The sequence below is a fragment of the Physeter macrocephalus genome, chromosome 4, assembly GCF_002837175.3.
Source record: "Physeter macrocephalus isolate SW-GA chromosome 4, ASM283717v5, whole genome shotgun sequence".
Taxonomy (NCBI): domain Eukaryota; kingdom Metazoa; phylum Chordata; class Mammalia; order Artiodactyla; family Physeteridae; genus Physeter; species Physeter macrocephalus.
The window spans coordinates 8,821,052-8,838,671 of NC_041217.1; the positions used below are offsets into that span (position 1 = coordinate 8,821,052).

Genomic DNA, 17,620 nt, shown 5'->3' on the forward strand with positions numbered 1-17,620 from the left:
GAGCATGGGCTCTAGGTGCACGGGCTTCAGTAGTTGTGGCTCGTGGGCTCTAGAGTGCAGACTCAGTAGTTGTGGCGCACGGGCTTAGTTGCTCCATAGCATGTGGGATCTTCCCAGACCAGGGCTCAAACCCGTGTCCCCTGCATTGGCAGGCGGATTCTTAACCACTGAGCCACCAGGGAAGCCCTAATTTTGTATTTTAGAGCCAATGCTTTTTTGCATCTTGTTTAAGGAATTGTTATCTCTCTGAATTTGTAAAAGATATTTACCTATGCATTTAAATTTTAATTTTTGCTATCTATGTCCATAATTCATTGGGAGTTGGATTTTGGTATATTATATGAGTCGGGTTCAATTTTATCTTTTTCCATGTGGATCACCCTTTTTTTCTAACCTCATTGAACATCCATTATTTTCCCTATTTATCAGACATGCCACCTCTGTTTTATACCATAGTTCCGTGTGTGTGTGTGTGTGTGTGTGTGTGTGTGTGTGTGTGTGCGCTTTCTGGACTCTACTGATCAATTTGTCTGTCTCTCTGCCAATACCACACTGTCTTAATTCCTTTCACTTCTTCGTAAGTTCTTATATCTAATAGGTCATGTCTCTTCTCCCTCCTCTTTTTCAAAAATATCCTTGCTATTCTTGACCCTACGTTCTTCATATAAATTTCAATGTCATCTTACCAAATTGTGTGAAATATTCTGTTGGAATTTTGACTGGAATAGCATTGAATATATGTATCAATTTGGGGACTATTTATATCTTCATGATACTAAGTCATGAACGTAGTATGTATCTCTGTTAAGATCTTTTATTTATCTATTTATTTTTAGATATGCTTTTATTATCTTTAGTATGTTGCATAATTTTCTCTGTAGAGGTTTTACATCTTTTATTAGATTTATCTTAATTCCTTGATCTCTTTGTTATAATTATAAATCTTTTCTTCAGTTACATTTTCTAGGTGTTAGTTGTTGGTTTTAAAAAATGTAATTCATTCTTATGTCTTAATATTATATTTAGCCATCTTGCTAACCTCTATTATCTCTGTTATTTGTTGGTTTGGGGGGGTTCTATCTGTATTACTATGTCAAACAAAGCAGTTTTATCTCCTCATTTTGAATCCTTATGTCTCTAATTTATTTTTCTTATCTTATTGACTGGTTGAGACCTCCAGTAAAATCACTGTGATTTTAAAGGGAATGCTTTTACCATTTCCCATTTCAGATTTTTTTTTTCTTAATGTTCAGGTAAGGACATTCTTTTAATAATTTAGCAAGTGTCCTTATTATGGAAGGATTACGTTTTTTCAAATGCTTTTCTACATCTATTGAGATGATCATGTTTATTTTCCCTCTTAATAGGTTAATATGGTTAGTTATATTTATAAATTTTTCTAATATTAAATCATTCTTCCATATCTGAGATAAGCCCAGTTGGTCATTCTTCCATATCTGAGGTAAGCCCATATTCTCTTTTTATGCACTGTTGAATTTAATTCAGGAATATTTGTTTAGAATTTTTACATCTATATTTATGAATGAAATGGCCTTAATTTTCCTGTCTTGTAATGGCTTTGACTAGTTTTAGTATTAGGGTTGTGCTGGCTTCATGAATTGAGTTGGAATTTCCTCTTTTTCTTATTGTCCTGAAGAATTTGGACAATTTAGACCATCTAAAATTTAGATGGTCTGTTTCTTCAAATTTTGATAGTATTGGCCTATAAAACCATCTGTGCCTGGTCTTTGTGAGTGTATTTTTAACTACCACTTCAATTTAATAGTTAAAAGACTTATTTGGGCTACTTATTTTTTCTTGACTTAGTTCTGGTAAGATTTTTTTAAAAATTTCTGCATTTTAGCTTAAATTTACAAAATTGTTTTATATGATTGTTATTACTATCCCCTTATTCTTTTAAATCTGATTTTATTTTTAGTTATATTCCTGACTCCTAGAATTCTGACTTGCTTTTTTGGGTGTTCCTGCTTTTACCTGCTCCATTAATCTATTGCCCTTTATTATTTCATACTAGCATTAGAGTAGCAACCCAGTGGATCTTGTTTGTTTTTAGCCACCTTCAGTCTCTCCTGTAAATTGTCTTAAACTGAACCTTTCTGAATCATTGTATTTACTGTTATTTCCTGTTAAAAACCTCTTACTCCTAGTGTGAACTCCTAATTGCTTAAAGGCACTGATTTACGAGGTAACCAATGACCCCATGCTCTGATTACAAGCATACTAATACATACCAATATGCTCATTGTCTCTTGAACATCTCGTCTTAATTTGTTCCTTGTTTGTCCCCTTCTCGTTGGAGACTATATATATAATTTATACTTCAATAATTTTTTGTGAAGAAAGATGAAGTTAAAATTCTCCCAAATGGATGTATATAAGGTGGTTTTTAAGTGCTTCACGAGGACAAGGACCACATGTCTCTTGTTCACTGAGTGTTCAGCATTTATCACAATGTCTAGCACACAGTGAGTGCTCTGTAATAAATATTTGAACGAACGAATGGCTGTGCACTTTTTAATGTCTTAAATTTTTTTTTTTTCTGGTAATTCTGTGCAGTATTCCCCCCTTATCTGCTGTTTTACTTTCCGTGGTTTCAGTCAACTCTGGCTGAAATATTAAATGGAAAATTCCAGAAATAAACCATAAGTTTTAAATTGTGTGCCGTTCTGAATAGTGTGATGAAATCTCATTCTGTCCTTCACTGTCCCACGTGGGATGCATCCCTTTGTCCCTCATGTGTGCTACCAGCCTGTTAGTATAGGAAAAAACATGATATATATAGAGGTTGGTACTATCCATGTTTGAGGGATCCATTGGGCATCTTGGAAGATATCCCCCAAGGATAAGGGGACCACTGTGCTATTTATAACATAACCACTTGGTGGCACTTAACCCATTTAAAAACCTGAAGCGGTATGTTTACGCTGATGCACACCGTAATGACTGTTCTTCAGACATATGCAAAATGAGCTGTAATAAATCGTGGACAGCGTGAATCCTTATTAACACCGGAAGAGAAGTATCAGTAACCGCGAGATTTTTTTCTTTTTTTCCTTTAAAAAAAAAAAGGTTTATTGAAATACAATTGGTACACAAAAAACTGCACGTTTAGTGTGTACAATTTGATGAGTTTGAAAAAAAAATTCCTAAAGTGATAGGTTACAGACTTGAAGTCCTTAGATCATAGGAATGTTTGATAGTATTCTCTGCCATAGCCTCAGCATCTAGCCTAGCATTGGGTACATATTATATCTTTAATGTGTCATCATTTTGAAAGGATGTGTGAATGAGTATAAATTTTAACTTCTGCTAACTTCGCTTCTACCAACCCATCTCCAGATAATTTTGGCCCAAGATAAGGGAGCACTAAGTCTTGTTTTAGTTAACGACCTTTATGATGTCTCCTTTAATCTTTAAAAATTTTCATCCAAGTTTACTAAAGAACTGTGACTCATATCAGAATACATATTAAAAGAAATCAGCAGCAATGTTAATTGGATTCTAGATCTCCTGTTACTTTTCCTTAATCGTCAATCATAAGATAGTTTTGAGTACAAAATACTGTAAGAGGAATTACAAGAATGTGGTGGTATCACTTTGAGAATTGGGAGTAAGATAGTGTTCTCTAATGGAGAAAGCAGCCTTATCAAGGAATTCCTCAAACATACTGCAGTCAAAAATGTAAGAACTGGTGGGTACTCACAAGACTTCAGAAGTCTGGCAAAAAAAAGTACAGGAGTATAAGAGTTAATGAGGGAAGATAATGGAAAAATTTTCTTTTGAAATCAGGCAAGATAGAAATAATTTACCAAATTGTAAGATCATAAGTGAATTAGCATTTTTGGAAGATGGTATTTAATTATAATATTGTAATGAAATATAGCAATAGGACTAAACTGTATTATAAAAAATCATTTATCAAGTTTAATTTAACTCTACAGTTAACCTTGCTGGTGTTCAAAGTGATCATCTGAGGCTCTTTCCACCTCTGTGATCTCAGCCCTGTGTAGATGCTGTAGGGAGTGTGGCAGAAGCCCTTGTCCATAAGTAGGTTATAATCTTGTTGGAGAGACCACATACATGTACAGAGCCAGCCTCATGTTGTGGCTAAGTACACAAAATTCTAGAACCAGATCACCTGCCTCTTGCTTAGCTCTGTGCCCTTTGGGCAAGCTACTTAACCTCTTTGTGCCTCAGCTTCCACAAATGTAAAATGAGGATAATAATATTACTCCTTCTTCATAGGCTGTTGATTGACAGGAGTAAAAGAATTAATACATGTGAAGTGCCTAGAAAATTACCCACACACAGTAAATGCTATCTAAATGTTCTCTCCTCTCACTAGAATGTAAGGTCCACATAACTTGTTAAATAAACAGTTAATAGCTAGATGACAGCGCTGTAAAGACTGAATTGAAAAATATGTAGACAGTATATACACGTTTTTTAGGAATTCAAATGAGGGAAGAAAGTAATATGGGTTGTTGGATAAGTTCTCTAAGAGCCACATCGGTGAGTTGGAGCTTGCGCTGGATACTGAAATATGGGTTGAATATTTATAGGTAGAAGTGAGCATAGGAGGAAGTGAATAAGAGGGAAGGACAAGCTCTTTTGGTTTAATTAGATTTATGTTTTAGACCAGGAAAGATTGGTCCAGTTACCCTAACTGGATTGGTTTTCACTGATATTATGAATTCATTTAATTTATTCGATTTCCTAGAATCTTCAGCTCCAGAAATGCAGCAAATTCCTGAAAATAGATTAGATTGGGCATTGATCATGTTTATTATGTTTATGCTAAGACTATATGAAATAAAATTTGGAAACTTTTTTTCATATTTTGGGGGTCATCGTCACCAGTTAAATGCTGTTTTTTTTAACAAATCGATAATATTTTTGCTTTCATATTTTATAGGTAATTAATAATGCTTGTGCTACTCAAGCCATAGTAAGTGTGTTATTGAACTGTACCCATCAAGATGTCCATTTAGGAGACACATTATCGGAGTTTAAAGAATTTTCACAAAGCTTCGATGCAGCTGTGAGTACAGTCGTATTATTCCTAAAATGCCCTGTTTGTGGTGGTTCTTATTTTAATAGGCTATTCTTAAAACTTATTTCAGATGAAAGGTTTGGCACTGAGTAATTCGGATGTGATTCGACAAGTACACAACAGTTTTGCGAGGTAAAGATACTTTATGTGAAATAAATACTGTCTCTTGTTTTTTTGTCTCTCACTGTTTCTTTCTTCACTGTAGACAGCAAATGTTTGAATTTGACGCAAAGACATCAGCAAAAGAGGAAGATGCTTTTCACTTTGTCAGTTATGTTCCTGTTAATGGAAGACTGTATGAATTAGATGGATTAAGAGAAGGACCGATTGATTTAGGTAATGTGGTTACTATTCCTGGTATTTCACTTTTGATAAGGAAAAAAAGATTGGGTGTTCACCTTTGGTTTAGCCCTAGTCCTGCTTAAGTTTAGAAAGGGGAGGTGACTGTGAGGTGTGATGCTGTGCAGGCTTTAAGCTTTTCAGTACTTTATGAAATTAAGTAACAGGCAGTTAGGACATGTTGACTACTGTAGTTGCATTGGGACCTTTAGTTTTTTTCCTACAAGAAAAGTTTTTTTAACCCATAGATTACATAATTTATTTTTAATTTTTCAGTTAACTTTTAAAAACTACTTTTTTCTATGTAATGAGTGCATTAATGTGCTGCCCTTTGTGCCAAAGGGTGGATTTGTCCTGATCCCACCCCACCTCCTACCTTGAGCTAATGATAAATGGTTATTGAGCTTGAGGTGGTTCTAATCTAGTAATGAACTAATAGACCCACAAAAGAATTTTAAGTCCTTATTTTCACCTCATTAAGTTTTCTTTTTCTTTTTTTAAAAATTAGGTTTAAGTGCAGTGTAACCTGTTTTAATGGAATCTAATGTTATCTGCTGTCCATAAAACTTTATACTTTTGGATTAAAAAAAAATTAACACTTTCATTTTGCTTGTTCTTATTGACCGTGCCCATGTCTAGAACCAATACTTCATCTAATGCAGATTTACATGTTTAAAAATATTTATTTTTCTGTGTTTCTTAAAATTAATAGAATGTTCTTTTAATTCTGTAGAAGCTGATTTTCTTTGGTTTGGGGGTTGATCTGATCGCTGCATTTTTTTCTCTTGGCTTCTTTCTGGTCAGCCATTCTCTATTCATTAGATCCATGAGATATAAAGGAAGTAAAATATAAAACAGAACAGCCAGTTTTGCTATACAACTGGTGGCTATACTAAAAGTTAGGTTAAAAAGAGGATTAAAAAACTGGGTAAAATTGGTTTTGCATTGTGTGTGGATTTCATTTTTTTTTTTTTCCTGTGGTTATGATGGTGGGGAGTCAGAAAAGGATTGAGTCCTTATTTTGTCACTAATATGTGAGCTGGTTTTTCTTAGCCCTCTGTCTCATCATCTGTAAAATGAAGGTAGTTATCCTTATCTCACAGAGTCGTGAGTTTTAATGAAATAATTCCCTAGTTCATTATTTTCTCAAACATTTGTTTAGCACCGCTAAGTGACGCAACAATGTGGAAATGCAAATTATGATAATACTCTTTCTCCTTACCATTACTAAGAAAGTAAGAGTTGGAGCTTAACATAGTTATGCTAAAAGGTTTTTTACTATCCTGAATTTGTCAAAATATTAATAAAAAGATATTTTGGACCAAACTTTTGAAATAATATTAATGTTGATTTTATTTGACATAAATGCTTTTACATTTCTTCCTAGGTGCATGCAATCAAGATGATTGGATCAGCGCAGTGAGGCCAGTCATAGAAAAAAGGATACAAAAGTAAATGCTCAGCTAATCTTATTGGCATAACTAATGTTCTCGTTTTTAAACCTTTATTTTATCGTTGTTTTAGCAATACTTATTGAACATCTACTTTTGATTGGATTAATGTGTTCAGGAAATCTATTAGGAAAATCTCTAAATTCTACATCGTGGTAGGTCATCTTGTCTTTATAGAAGTTAAACATGCACATTTCCATTAAGTTAGATATTTTGTACAGTTATTGTAGAGTTTTGTTTTTAGGAGTATCTGTCTTTTTTATTAAATTAAACTTTTTATTGCAAGATAATTATATATTCACATTAAGTTATAAAAATAATACAGAGAGCTCCTGTGTACCTTACCCTGCAGGAGTAGCATCTTGTAAAACTGTGGTACAATGTCACAGCCAGCTATTGATGTTGATATAGTCAAGATACAGAATAATTCCATCTCCACAGTGGTTCTTCATGTTGCCCTTTTATAGCTACAGCCACTGCCCCCAACCCCACCCTCCCCCATCCTTAATCCCTAGTTCTATAATTTTTGTTACTTAAAGAATGTTATATAAATGGAATCATACAATATGTAACCGTTTTGGATTGGCTTTTTTCACTCAGCATAATTCTCCGGAGATTTATCCAGGTTGTTAAGTATATCGATAGTACATTCTTTTCTATAGATGGGTAGTAGTCTATGGTATAGATATTCCATTTTTTTGCCCATTCACCCATTGAAGGACATCTGGATTATTTCCTGGTTTTAGCTGTTATGAATAAAGCTGCAGTAAACATTTGTGTACAGATTTTTGTGTGTACATAAGTTTTCATTTCTCTGGGATAAATACCTAGTTGTATGGTAAATACATGTTTAATTTTTTAAGAAATTGACAAACTCTTCCAGAGTAGCTGTACTATTTTATTTTACATTTCCACCAGCAGTGTAGTATGAGTGATCCAGTTTCTCCACATGCTAGCTAGCATTTTGTCAAATTTTTTTATCTTAGCCATTTTGATAGGTGGATAGTGATATTTCACTGTGGTTTTAATCTGCATTTCCCTAGTGACTAATGTTGAAAATCATGCCTTTTGTTTATTTTGTAATTGGATTGGTTTTTTGACTCTTGAGCCTTGAAGTTCTTTACATACTCTAGCTATCACTAGTCCTTTGTCAGACACGTTGCCTGAAAATATTCTCTCCCAGTCTATAGCCCATCCTCTCCTCCTCCCAACATGGTTTTTCACAGAGCAAAAGCTCTTAATTCCAGTGAAGTCCAATTTGTCAGTCTTTCCCACTGTGAATTGTATTTTTGCTGTCCAATCTAAGAATTCTTTGCCTAGCCCTAGATCCCAAAGATTTTCTCCTTTTTTTCTAAAAGGTTTATATAACATTTTACATATAAGTTTATGATCTATTTTGAGTTAATTTTTGTGTGGTGTGAAGTTAAGTCAAGGTTCATTTTTTTTTTCCTCTGTTTGTCCAGTTGGTCTAGCACCGTTTGTTAAAAAGCCTGTCCTTCCTCCTCTGAACTGCTGCTGCACCCTTGTAAAACAAATCCAGTGGGGCATATTTGTGTGGGTCTATTTCTGGTTCACTGTTCTGTTCCATTGATCTATTTGTCTGCTGTCTGCAAGTACTACAGAGTCTTGATAACTGTGGCTGTATTGTAAATCAGGTAGACTGATGCCCCCAACTTTATTCTGTTTCTTCAGAATTGTTTTAGCTGTTATAGATACTCTGCCCTCCATGTAAATTTTAGTATAATCTTGTATCTACAAAAATTCTTGTTGGGATTTTGATAGGAATTGTGTCAAACATCAATTTTAGGAGAATTGGCATTTTTACTATATTGATTTTTCCAATCCATGAACATTGTATGTCTATCCATTTATTTGGATCTTTTCATTTCTTTCATCAGCATTTTGTAGTTTTCCGCATGCTAGTTCCATACGTAGTTTGTCAGATTTATACCCAAGCACTTCATATTCTTTTGAGTGATTACAAATGATACTATATTTTCATTTTTGTTCCATGTGATCATTGTTAGTGTGTAGAAATAAAGTAGATTGTTTTTCTTTCTTTGTCTTGTAGCCTTCAACCTTGCTAAACTCACCCACCAGCTTTAAAAGTTTTGTGAATTCCTTGACATTTCCTACATATTGATAGATGATCATGTCATTTGCAAATAGGCACAGTTTTGAATTTGGCTATTTCTAATTTAAGTTTTATCAGTTTTTCCCTTACATATTCTGCAGGTCTCTTGTTTGTTGCATAAACATTTATGATCACTATTTCTTCTTAGTGGATTGACCTTTTTATCATTATGCAATATTTCTCTCTAGTAATTTTCTTTGCTCTGAAGTTTACTTTATCTCACAGTAATGTAGCCACTTCTGCTTTGTCTTGATTCATATATGCATGATATATTTTTTCCATCCTTTTACTTTCAACCTACCTATGTCATTATATTTGAAGTGAATTTCATATAGACAGCATATATTGAATCATATTTTTTAGTCCACTCTGCCATTTTCTGTCTTACTTGGTGGATTGAGACCATTTACATTGAATGTAATGGATTTATAAAATTACATATAAAATGAAATGTATATTTAATATGTAATTATTAATGTCTTATGGTTTAAATTTGCCATTTAAATTTTTTCTCTTTCTTCTGTTTTTTTTGTTTGTTTCTCTGTTTTCCTTTTCCTGCTTTTCTGTGAGTTACTCAGACATCTATAGTGGTTTTGAGTTTATTTCCTTGTATGGCTTTTCTAATGGTTTCTCTAACTTATCCCAATCTACTGGTGTTAACATTTTACCATTTTGAGTGAAGTGTAGAAATCTTACCTTCCTTTATGTACTTTTACTGTCCATTGTTATAATTGTCTTAAATAATTCCACTACATTCATTTAGGACTCCATCAGACAGTATTATAATTTTTGTTTTAACCATGAAGCGTAATTTTAAAAACTTAAGAGAAGGAAAATGTATTTACCCATATTTTTACTTTTTCCATTGTTCTTTCTTCTTCATGTTCCAGAACTCAATTCTTTTATCATTTCCTGTCTGTTTAGAAAACTTCATTTAGCCATTCCTTTAGGGTAGTTCTGCTGTAAACAGTCCTAGTTTTTCTTCATCTAAGAATGTCTTGATTTCCCTTTTATTTCTGAAGGTTATTTTCACTGTGTATAGAATTCCGGGTTGATAGTCTTTTCTTTTAGCACCTGAAAATTGTTATGTCACTCCCTTCTGGCCTCCATGGTTTCTACTGATAAATCCACTGTTGTTCAGACAGTTTTTGCCCTATAGATATAGTGGTGTTTCTCCTGTTGTTGGTCTCAAATTCTTTTTTTTTTTGGTTTGTTTTTAGTTTTCATATATTTGAGTATGATGTGTCTTGGTGTGGATTTCTGTGCATTTATTCTATTTGGATTTTGCTCAGCTTCTTGAATCTGCATTTATATCTTGTCAAATATGGGAAGTTTTTAGCCATTATAACTTGGAGAACTTTTTCAATCTCACCCTCTTTCTCACCTCTTCCAGGACTCCAATGACACAAATGTCTCCTGCTTTAGTCCCACAGGTCCCTGGGGCTCTCTTTATTTTTCTTAGTCTGTTTTCTTTGTTCAGTTGGATAATTTCTGTTGTTCTACTTTGCAGTTCAGTGATTCTTTCCTCTGTCTCTATTCTGCTGTTGAACTCACCCACTGAGCTTTTTTATCGTTTTATATTTCAGTTATAAAATTTCCATTTGTTTCTTCTTTATATCTTCTGTTTCTTTGCTGAGACTTTCTATTTTTTGTTTCCAGTGTGTTCATAATTGTTCATTGGATCATTTTTATGATGGCTGTTTTAAAGTCTCTGTCAGTTAATTTGGACATCTATCATCGCTGTATCTGTTGAATGTCTGTCATTCAAATTGAGGTTTTCATGATTTTTAATAGGACAAGTGATTATTGATTGAAACCTGGGCATTTTCAGTACTATATTATAAGACTCTGGATCTTATTTAAAACTTCTCTTTTAGATGGTTTTTATGGGCACTGTTCTGGCAGGGTAAATCAGGGATGCCACCCCATTACTGCCAGGTGGAAGTAGAAGTCCAGGTTCCCCACTCTGTCTTCATTGACACCTGAGGTGGGAATGGGTTCCTTGTTACTGCTGGGCAGGGGGTGGGAGTTCTGGTCCCCAGTAGGGCTTCCCCTGATACTACCATGGCCGGGAGGAGTAGCAGTGCCTTGTGACTGCTCTCTACATGGCTCCACTGATACCAAAGTTGGGAGGGGGGCTTCTTTACTCCTGGATGGTAGTGACTTCGCATTTGGCTTCTCACTTAGTTTCCTCTGACACTGCAAATAGATGTCATTACTGTTTGCAGGGATGAAAGTCCTAGCTCCCTACACAGCTTTTTCTGACACCACCCCAACCTGGTGGGGGTTACAACCTGGTGGGGGTGGAAGTCCAGGCTTTCTACCCAGCCTTTGCTGGCTGGTAGGGTTTGGGTCAGTTTTTTCAGTTGTGTTTGGGTATGGTAGAGTGGTTATTGTCTCAACGTTTTCTGTCTCATGAGGTTGCCCCTCTCCCGTTTGGATAGAAAGAGCAGACTATTGTTGGTGCTTTTTTTGTCTGTGCCTGTTGGCATTTCTCAATTGATGACTTCTTTAACTCCAAGGCCAGGACATATGCAGCAGAATGATAATCCAGAGACTTCACCAGTGTCATTCTTGGGCCCTGGTTCCCTAGAATGTCTGCCTTCTCTTCACTTCAGAATTTTAATTTTTTTCATTAAAAAAAAATATATGTCTAGATTTTTTTAGTTTGATATTTTTTACTGGGAGGAATAGGGAGATCAAAGTCCCATAAGTAGAGTTTTTAAAACAGCATTTTTACATAGTTCAAAGTGCTGTAGTTATACTGGGCCATATTCTTTCCAGTGAATAGAACTATTTATGAGAAGCTCTTGCAGGTGAACTAATACAAAAACATGCTTACATTTTCTACATGTTTTCATCTGGTTAAGTGCCGTTTACATAATGTTATGGATAATCTTTCCAATGTCAATCCTTACCATAAACAAGCTTATACTATAAGATGTTTCATTGGTATCAGAGTAGTGAAAATAAAATAGTATTCAGAAATTTTACAAGAGATTATAACATATTACACAAATATTTATATATTTATATATGATAAAAGTACAAGTGAAATGTAAAACATATATTAGTGAAGAATAGAAACAAAATCATGATTTGGAAAAAATTATATAGTAAGGAATATAGTTAGTACCATCAAGATGCCAGTAAAATTAATTCAACAAATGTGAGGTCTTAGTTTAATTATTTTTTCTAATTGAGATAAAAGGTAATTGCTAGTTACCATATTTTTTGTGAAAGTATGAGAACTGATGAAAACACGTTATTTCAAATGTCTAGGAGGTACTAAAACATTTAATAATATATTTGTGATTGATGAAATTTAGCTGATTTTTTCCTTTCATATATGAAAGCTTATTTATCTGTCTATAGACAAAAGTGTTAAATAAATTTATATTGAAGTACCGTTGACTTCCAATACTGTATTAGTTTCAGGTGTACAACATATTTTTATAGATTATGCATCATACAAAGTTATAACAATATTATTGACTATATTCCTTGTGCTAAATGTTACATCCCTGTTTATTTATTTTTTAAATGGTAGTTTATACCTCTTAATCCCCTTCACCTATTTCACTTACCCTGCCAATTCCCCACTCAACTACTAGTTTGTTCTCTATATCTGAATTTGTTTGAGTTTGTTTCTGTTTTGTTATATTTGTTTTGTTTTTTATAGTGAAATCATATAATATATGTTTTTCTCTGTCTCACTTATTTCACTTAGCATAATACCCTCTAGGTTCATCTATGTTGCTGCAGATGGCAAGATTTCCTTCTTTTATATGGCTAAGTAATATTCCATTGTGTGTGTGTATAAAACATCTTTTTTATCCATTCATCAGTCAGTGGACACTTAGGTTGCTTTCATATCTTGGCTATTGTAAATAATGCTGCTATGAACATTGGGGTACATACATCTTTTCAAATTAGTGTTTTTGTTTTCTTTGGAAAAATACCTGGAAGTGAAATTGCTGGATTGCGAGCTCTTTATATATTTTGGATATTAACCAGTTATCAGATACATCATTTGCAAATATCTTGTCCCATTCAGTAGGCGGCCTTTCCATTTTGTTGGTGCTTTCCTTTGCTGTGCAAAAGCTTTTTAGTTTGATGTAGTTCATTTGTTTATTTTTTATTTTGTTTCCCTTGCTCGAGGGAACAGATCCAAAAATTATTGCTAAAACCAATGTGAAAGAGCTACTGCCTATGTTTCTTCTAGGAGTTTTATGGTTTCAGGTCTAACATTTAAGTCTGTAATCCATTTGGTGTTTATTTTTGTATATGGTGTGAGAAAATGGTTTAGTTTCATCCTTTTACATGTAGCTGTCCAGTTTTGCCAACAACACTTATTGAAGAGACTTTTTCCCCATTGTATATTCTGGCCTCCTTTGTTGTAGATTAATTAACTGTGTGTTTTGTGGGTTTATTTCTGGACTCTATTCTGTTCCACTGATCTATATATGTGTTTTTGTGCCAGTACCATGCTGTTTTGATTATTTTGGTTTTATAGTATAGTTTGAAGTCAGGGAGCATGATACCTTCACCTTTTTCTTTCCCAAGATTGCTTTAGCTATTTGGGGTCTTTTGTGGTTTCATACAAATTTTAGGAGTATTTGTTCTAGTTCTGTGAAAATAGGGATTATTGAATCTGTAGGTTGCTTTGGGTGATATGGACATTTTAACAGTATTAATTCTTCCAGTCCATGAGCATGGTATATCTTTCTATTTGTGTTGTCTTCAGTTTCTTTCATCAGTATCTTACAGTTTTCAGAGTACAGGTCTTTCATCTCCTTGTTTAATTTTATTCCTAGGTATTTTATTCTTTTTGATGCAGTTGTAAATGGAATTGTTTTCTTGATTTCTCTTTCTAATAGTTCATTATTAGTGTACAGAAATGCAACAGATTTCTGTGTTTTGATTTTGTATGCTATAACTTTAGTGAATTCACTTATTCTAATAGTTTTTTGGTAGAATTTTTAGGATTTTTTTGTATTTAATATCATGTCATCTGCAAATAGTGAGTTTTACTTTTTCCCTTCCAATTTGGATGCCTTTTATTTCTTTTATTTTTTTTGTATGGTTGCTGTGGCTAGGACTTCTAATACTATGTTGAATAAAAGTGGTGAGAGTGGGCATCCTTGTCTTATTACTGATCTTAGAGGAAAAGCTTTTAGCTTTTCACTGTTGAGTATGATGTTAGCTGTGGGTTTGGCTTAAATGACCCTTATTATGTTGAGATTGTTCTGTCTATACCAAGTTTGTTAAGAGTTTTTATCATGAATGGATGTTGAATTTTGTCAAATACTTTTTCTGCCTCTATTAAGATGATCATGTGATTTCTGTCCATTGTTTTGTTGATGTAGTTATAATATTGGTTGATTTGTGTATACTGAACCATCTTTGCATCCCTGGAATAAATCCCACTTGATCATTATGTGCAGTCTTTTTAATGTATTGTTGAATTCTGTTTGCTAATATTTTATTGGGGATTTTTGCATCTGTGTTCATCAGGGATATTGGTCTGTAATTTTCTTTTTCTGTAGTGTCTTTGGTTTTTGTATCAGGGTATTGCTGGACTCATGGAGTGAGTTTGGAAGTATTCCCTCCTCTTCAGCTTTTTGGAATAGTTTGAGAAATAAATGCATTAACTCCTCTTTAAATGTTTGGTAGAATTCCCCTGTGCAGTCCTCTGGTCCTGGAGTTTTGGTTGTTGGGATTTTTTTGTTTACTGATTCAATTACATTACTAATAATCAGTCTGTTCAGATTTTCTGTATCTTCCTGATTCAGTCTTGGAAGATTGTTTCTAGGAAATTATCCATTTCTTCTAGGTTGCTCAATTTGTTGGTGTATCATTTTTCATAGTATTCTCTTATGATTGTTTGTATTTTTGTGATACTGGTTGTAACTTCTCTTTAGGAAAGATTTTTTTTAAATGTCAGTTTTTATGGTTAGCAAATTGGTAGATCTGTGTTTACCCCAGAGAATAAGGGGGTAATCACAATAGATTATCTTAATTGTAATAGTGTTACATTTCTTTTTTTTTTTTTTAATAGTGTTACATTTCTTTACTGCATTATAAACTTTAATTTTTTTTAGGTACAGTGAAGGTGAAATTCGATTTAACTTAATGGCCATTGTGTCTGACAGAAAAATGATATATGAACAGAAGATAGCAGAGTTACAAAGACAACTTGCTGAGGTTTGTGGCCATGTTTTTATGTACAAACTTCTAGTTTAGTTATTCTCTCAGGGAAACTTTATTTTCTCCTTTCCTTTTTTCCTTCTTCCTTCTTTCTTTGTCTGAAATATAGATTTAATCAAGTATCCTGAGTGGTGATTAAGAGAATATACTCTGGAGTCAGGCTTCTTAGATCCAGCTCCTGCCTTTGCCACTTAGTGGAAGTATGATTTTGAGTGTATTTCTTTGTGCCTCGGTTTCTTCATGTAAAGTAGGGATAATACTATTTACCTTAAAAGGTGGTTGTGAAGAATAACTGAGATAAAGTATATATAAACCACTTAAAAAAGTGACTGACAAATAGTATGTGCTAAATAAGTTAACAATTTACTGTAATTTCATTATATAATTAAGCAAGTTAGAATATATTTCTTACAGAATCAATTGGGCACATAGATTCACATGTAATCTTTACTATTCCTTATGATGATTATCTTTCTAGTAAATATGATTGGAGAAGAGAATTAGTACTAGACAAAGACTTTTTTTTACATTCCTTTGATCACATTTTCATGAGTATATTTAAGCAGATTTACTTGATAGCTCAACAGCAGATTGTAGCAATTCAGTTTGCTACAGTATAGATTGTTTTTAGATAAAAATTCATATGTATTGTTGTAGAACATAGAAAATTGGAAGATACTACTTAGCTTTTATCCTTTAATATTGCAGTTAGTAAGCTGGTATTCCATCACCAATATTAAGAATAAAATTTGAAAGTGATTGTACTATGTTTATCATTTAAAAATAGTTTAGACTTAAGCATCAGTCATTAGGGTGTGCTGTTTCTTTTTCTTTCCCCTAAGGAGGAACCCATGGATACAGATCAGGGTAATAACATGTTAAGTGCTATTCAGTCAGAGGTTGCCAAAAATCAGATGCTTATTGAAGAAGAAGTACAGAAATTAAAAAGATATAAGGTATGTACTTTTTATTTGTTCCTTTAATGTTTTAGTATAGAGTGGTATATTTTGACATGAAGGTATATTGAAAGCTTGATTGTTTTTTCCCCATCATTTACACTTTTTCAGAATAATGTGTTGATTCCCTGGCATCCTACAAAGGTAACTAGTGAGGTTTCTTTCCTTTTTTTTTTTTTTTTTCAAGTATTATTACAAACAGATATTTAACATATTTGATGCTAAAGTTCAGTGCAGTTATTATTGATGTGCAAATTATCCCTTCTGTAGCCATTGGAAGCCACTTCAGGCTGTCTCCTAAGTCCTTTTGATGTGACTCTCTTCATCTTTGATAGCTTCCTTGCTTTCTAGTATGACAAGATGTTTCAGACTCATCTTGTACATTTCCCGCTTCAGACTTGGAATTAGCCATTTCTTCAAGAAGTCCTGAGTGCTTTTGGTGAGAAATGGTATTTAGAAACCATTATCTGGTTGCTCAGGGTGCTCAGTCATACTGATTCTTCATTACTTCTAGGACTTTCCAGAGCTAAGAAATACGTTTTTATTTGTTTCTTCTTTTATTTTTGAAGAGAAAATGCAACATGAATTCATATTAATACTCAAATTTAGGATTAAAGGGCTTTATATTTGAAGTTAAGCATTTGTATCTTTTCAGCTGAAAGTCTTGGTTTCTATCAACATTGACATAACTACCTATTTGCTTTATGCTATCTGTATTTGTATGTATATATAAAAAAGTTCAGAATAACAGTGCCAGTAGTGTTAATAACAACTGAGCAGTTTTTTCTTCAGTGAATTTTTTCGTTAGGATCTATTTCATTTTGGATGCAATCAAATTAGCATATTTTAAAATTCATCTGAAAAAATTTTCTCTTGGTGTCATCCTGTCACCAATTTAATACAAAGTTGGATTCGTTTTTTAAATTTTGCTTTGCACTTTTTTTAGGGTTTTACATTTTTAAAATTTATTTTAATTATGTCAAACATTATATAACTCAGAGTAAAATATTAAGCAAGGCTGTCTTTAATAATGTCATCCTCCTTCACTTGCAGTCTGTCTGATAAGCTTTTTTTTTTTAAACATCTTTATTGGAGTATAATTGCTTTACAATGGTGTGTTAGTTTCTGCTTTATAACAAAGTGAATCAGTTATACATATACATATGTCCCCATATCTCTTCCCTCTTGCATCTCTCTCCCTCCCACCCTCCCTACCCCACCCCGCTAGGTGGTCAAAAAGCACCGAGCTGATCTCTCTGTGCTATGCGGCTGCTTCCCACTATCTGTTTTACGTTTGGTAGTGTATATATATCCATGCCACTCTCTCACTTTGTCTCAGCTTACCCTTCCCCCTCCCCATATCCTCAAGTCCATTCTCTAGTAGGTCTGTGTCTTTATTCCCGTCTTGCCCGTAGGTTCTTCATGACCTTTCTTTTTTTTTTTTTTTTTTTTTAGA

The 17,620-nt window shown here is 33.5% G+C and overlaps 1 protein-coding gene across 2 annotated transcripts in view; it reads left to right on the forward strand.

Annotated features, from left to right (window-relative positions):
- UCHL5 (ubiquitin C-terminal hydrolase L5) overlaps positions 1-17,620 on the forward strand; it is a 61,324-nt gene that overhangs the window by 26,415 nt on the left and 17,289 nt on the right. The window contains exons 4-9 of one of the 2 annotated variants that reach the window (XM_055084013.1): positions 4,937-5,062; positions 5,145-5,206; positions 5,280-5,410; positions 6,801-6,864; positions 15,103-15,205; positions 16,051-16,164. In XM_055084013.1, the coding sequence (XP_054939988.1) occupies positions 4,937-5,062; positions 5,145-5,206; positions 5,280-5,410; positions 6,801-6,864; positions 15,103-15,205; positions 16,051-16,164 (600 nt within the window). The remainder of the gene's footprint in view (positions 1-4,936; positions 5,063-5,144; positions 5,207-5,279; positions 5,411-6,800; positions 6,865-15,102; positions 15,206-16,050; positions 16,165-17,620) is intronic. The other variant, XM_055084014.1, reaches the window with a different exon arrangement.